The 705-nt window shown below is 38.3% G+C and overlaps 1 protein-coding gene across 1 annotated transcript in view; it reads left to right on the top strand.

Moving 5' to 3' along the window:
- LOC119591519 (sodium channel protein para-like) overlaps nt 1-705 on the top strand; it is a gene marked incomplete in the record, with an annotated part of 263,120 nt that overhangs the window by 205,118 nt on the left and 57,297 nt on the right. Inside the window, 1 exon segment of the mRNA XM_037940268.1 lies at nt 323-445. Within this exon segment, the coding sequence (XP_037796196.1) occupies nt 323-445 (123 nt within the window).

The raw sequence follows: 705 nt of genomic DNA, 5'->3' as shown, positions 1-705 counted from the left end.
TGTTGCTGTCATTCTCTGAATGCATTCCCTTACTTTATATACGCAACTGGTAAGACTAGTAAGAGATAAACATTATTTCGCTAAATTTAATTTTTTTTTCCGAGCCTTATAAATGCGATATTCAACATTGAAATTGCACTTATTTTTCAGCATAGTCTTTATTTATTTGTTTATTTCTTTACTTATTCTATTAACCTTCCACAGAATACATATATAGCAATGAATGACGAATTGATAGATCAATAAACATAGACACATAAAACTGGAAAAAAAAAAGACGATCGCTTTTCCCGCTCAAATCCTCTAACGCGTTTCCTCCCAGGTCGTCGTGAACGCTCTTGTGGGTGCCATTCCCTCGATCGTAAATGTGCTCCTCGTGTGCCTCATCTTCTGGCTCATCTTTGCAATCATGGGCGTGCAACTCTTCAACGGCAGGTACCACAAGGTGAGTGTCCTTGTTGCTTCTGTTGGGTATCGTTTGCAAAAGGCCCGTTTGTTTTTCGTTCACGGAAAGTGATCTTCTCTTGTTTAGGTTTCGTCAGGTGTAGGTTGCCGCTATAAGGTAGGCCGTTTTTTTTATACATGAGTACGTAGAGAATTAGATATAGACAGAAAGATAGACGGATGAATATAGAATAGACATTAGATCCAACTCTTGTTTTCTTTCTTTTGAAATCGAATTTCCAGTGTATCCGGTCACTGAGC

This window comes from Penaeus monodon, chromosome 28, assembly GCF_015228065.2.
Source record: "Penaeus monodon isolate SGIC_2016 chromosome 28, NSTDA_Pmon_1, whole genome shotgun sequence".
NCBI classification, from domain to species: domain Eukaryota; kingdom Metazoa; phylum Arthropoda; class Malacostraca; order Decapoda; family Penaeidae; genus Penaeus; species Penaeus monodon.
Note: the sequence above shows the minus strand (reverse complement) of the source record. Positions and strands in the feature narration are given on the sequence as shown.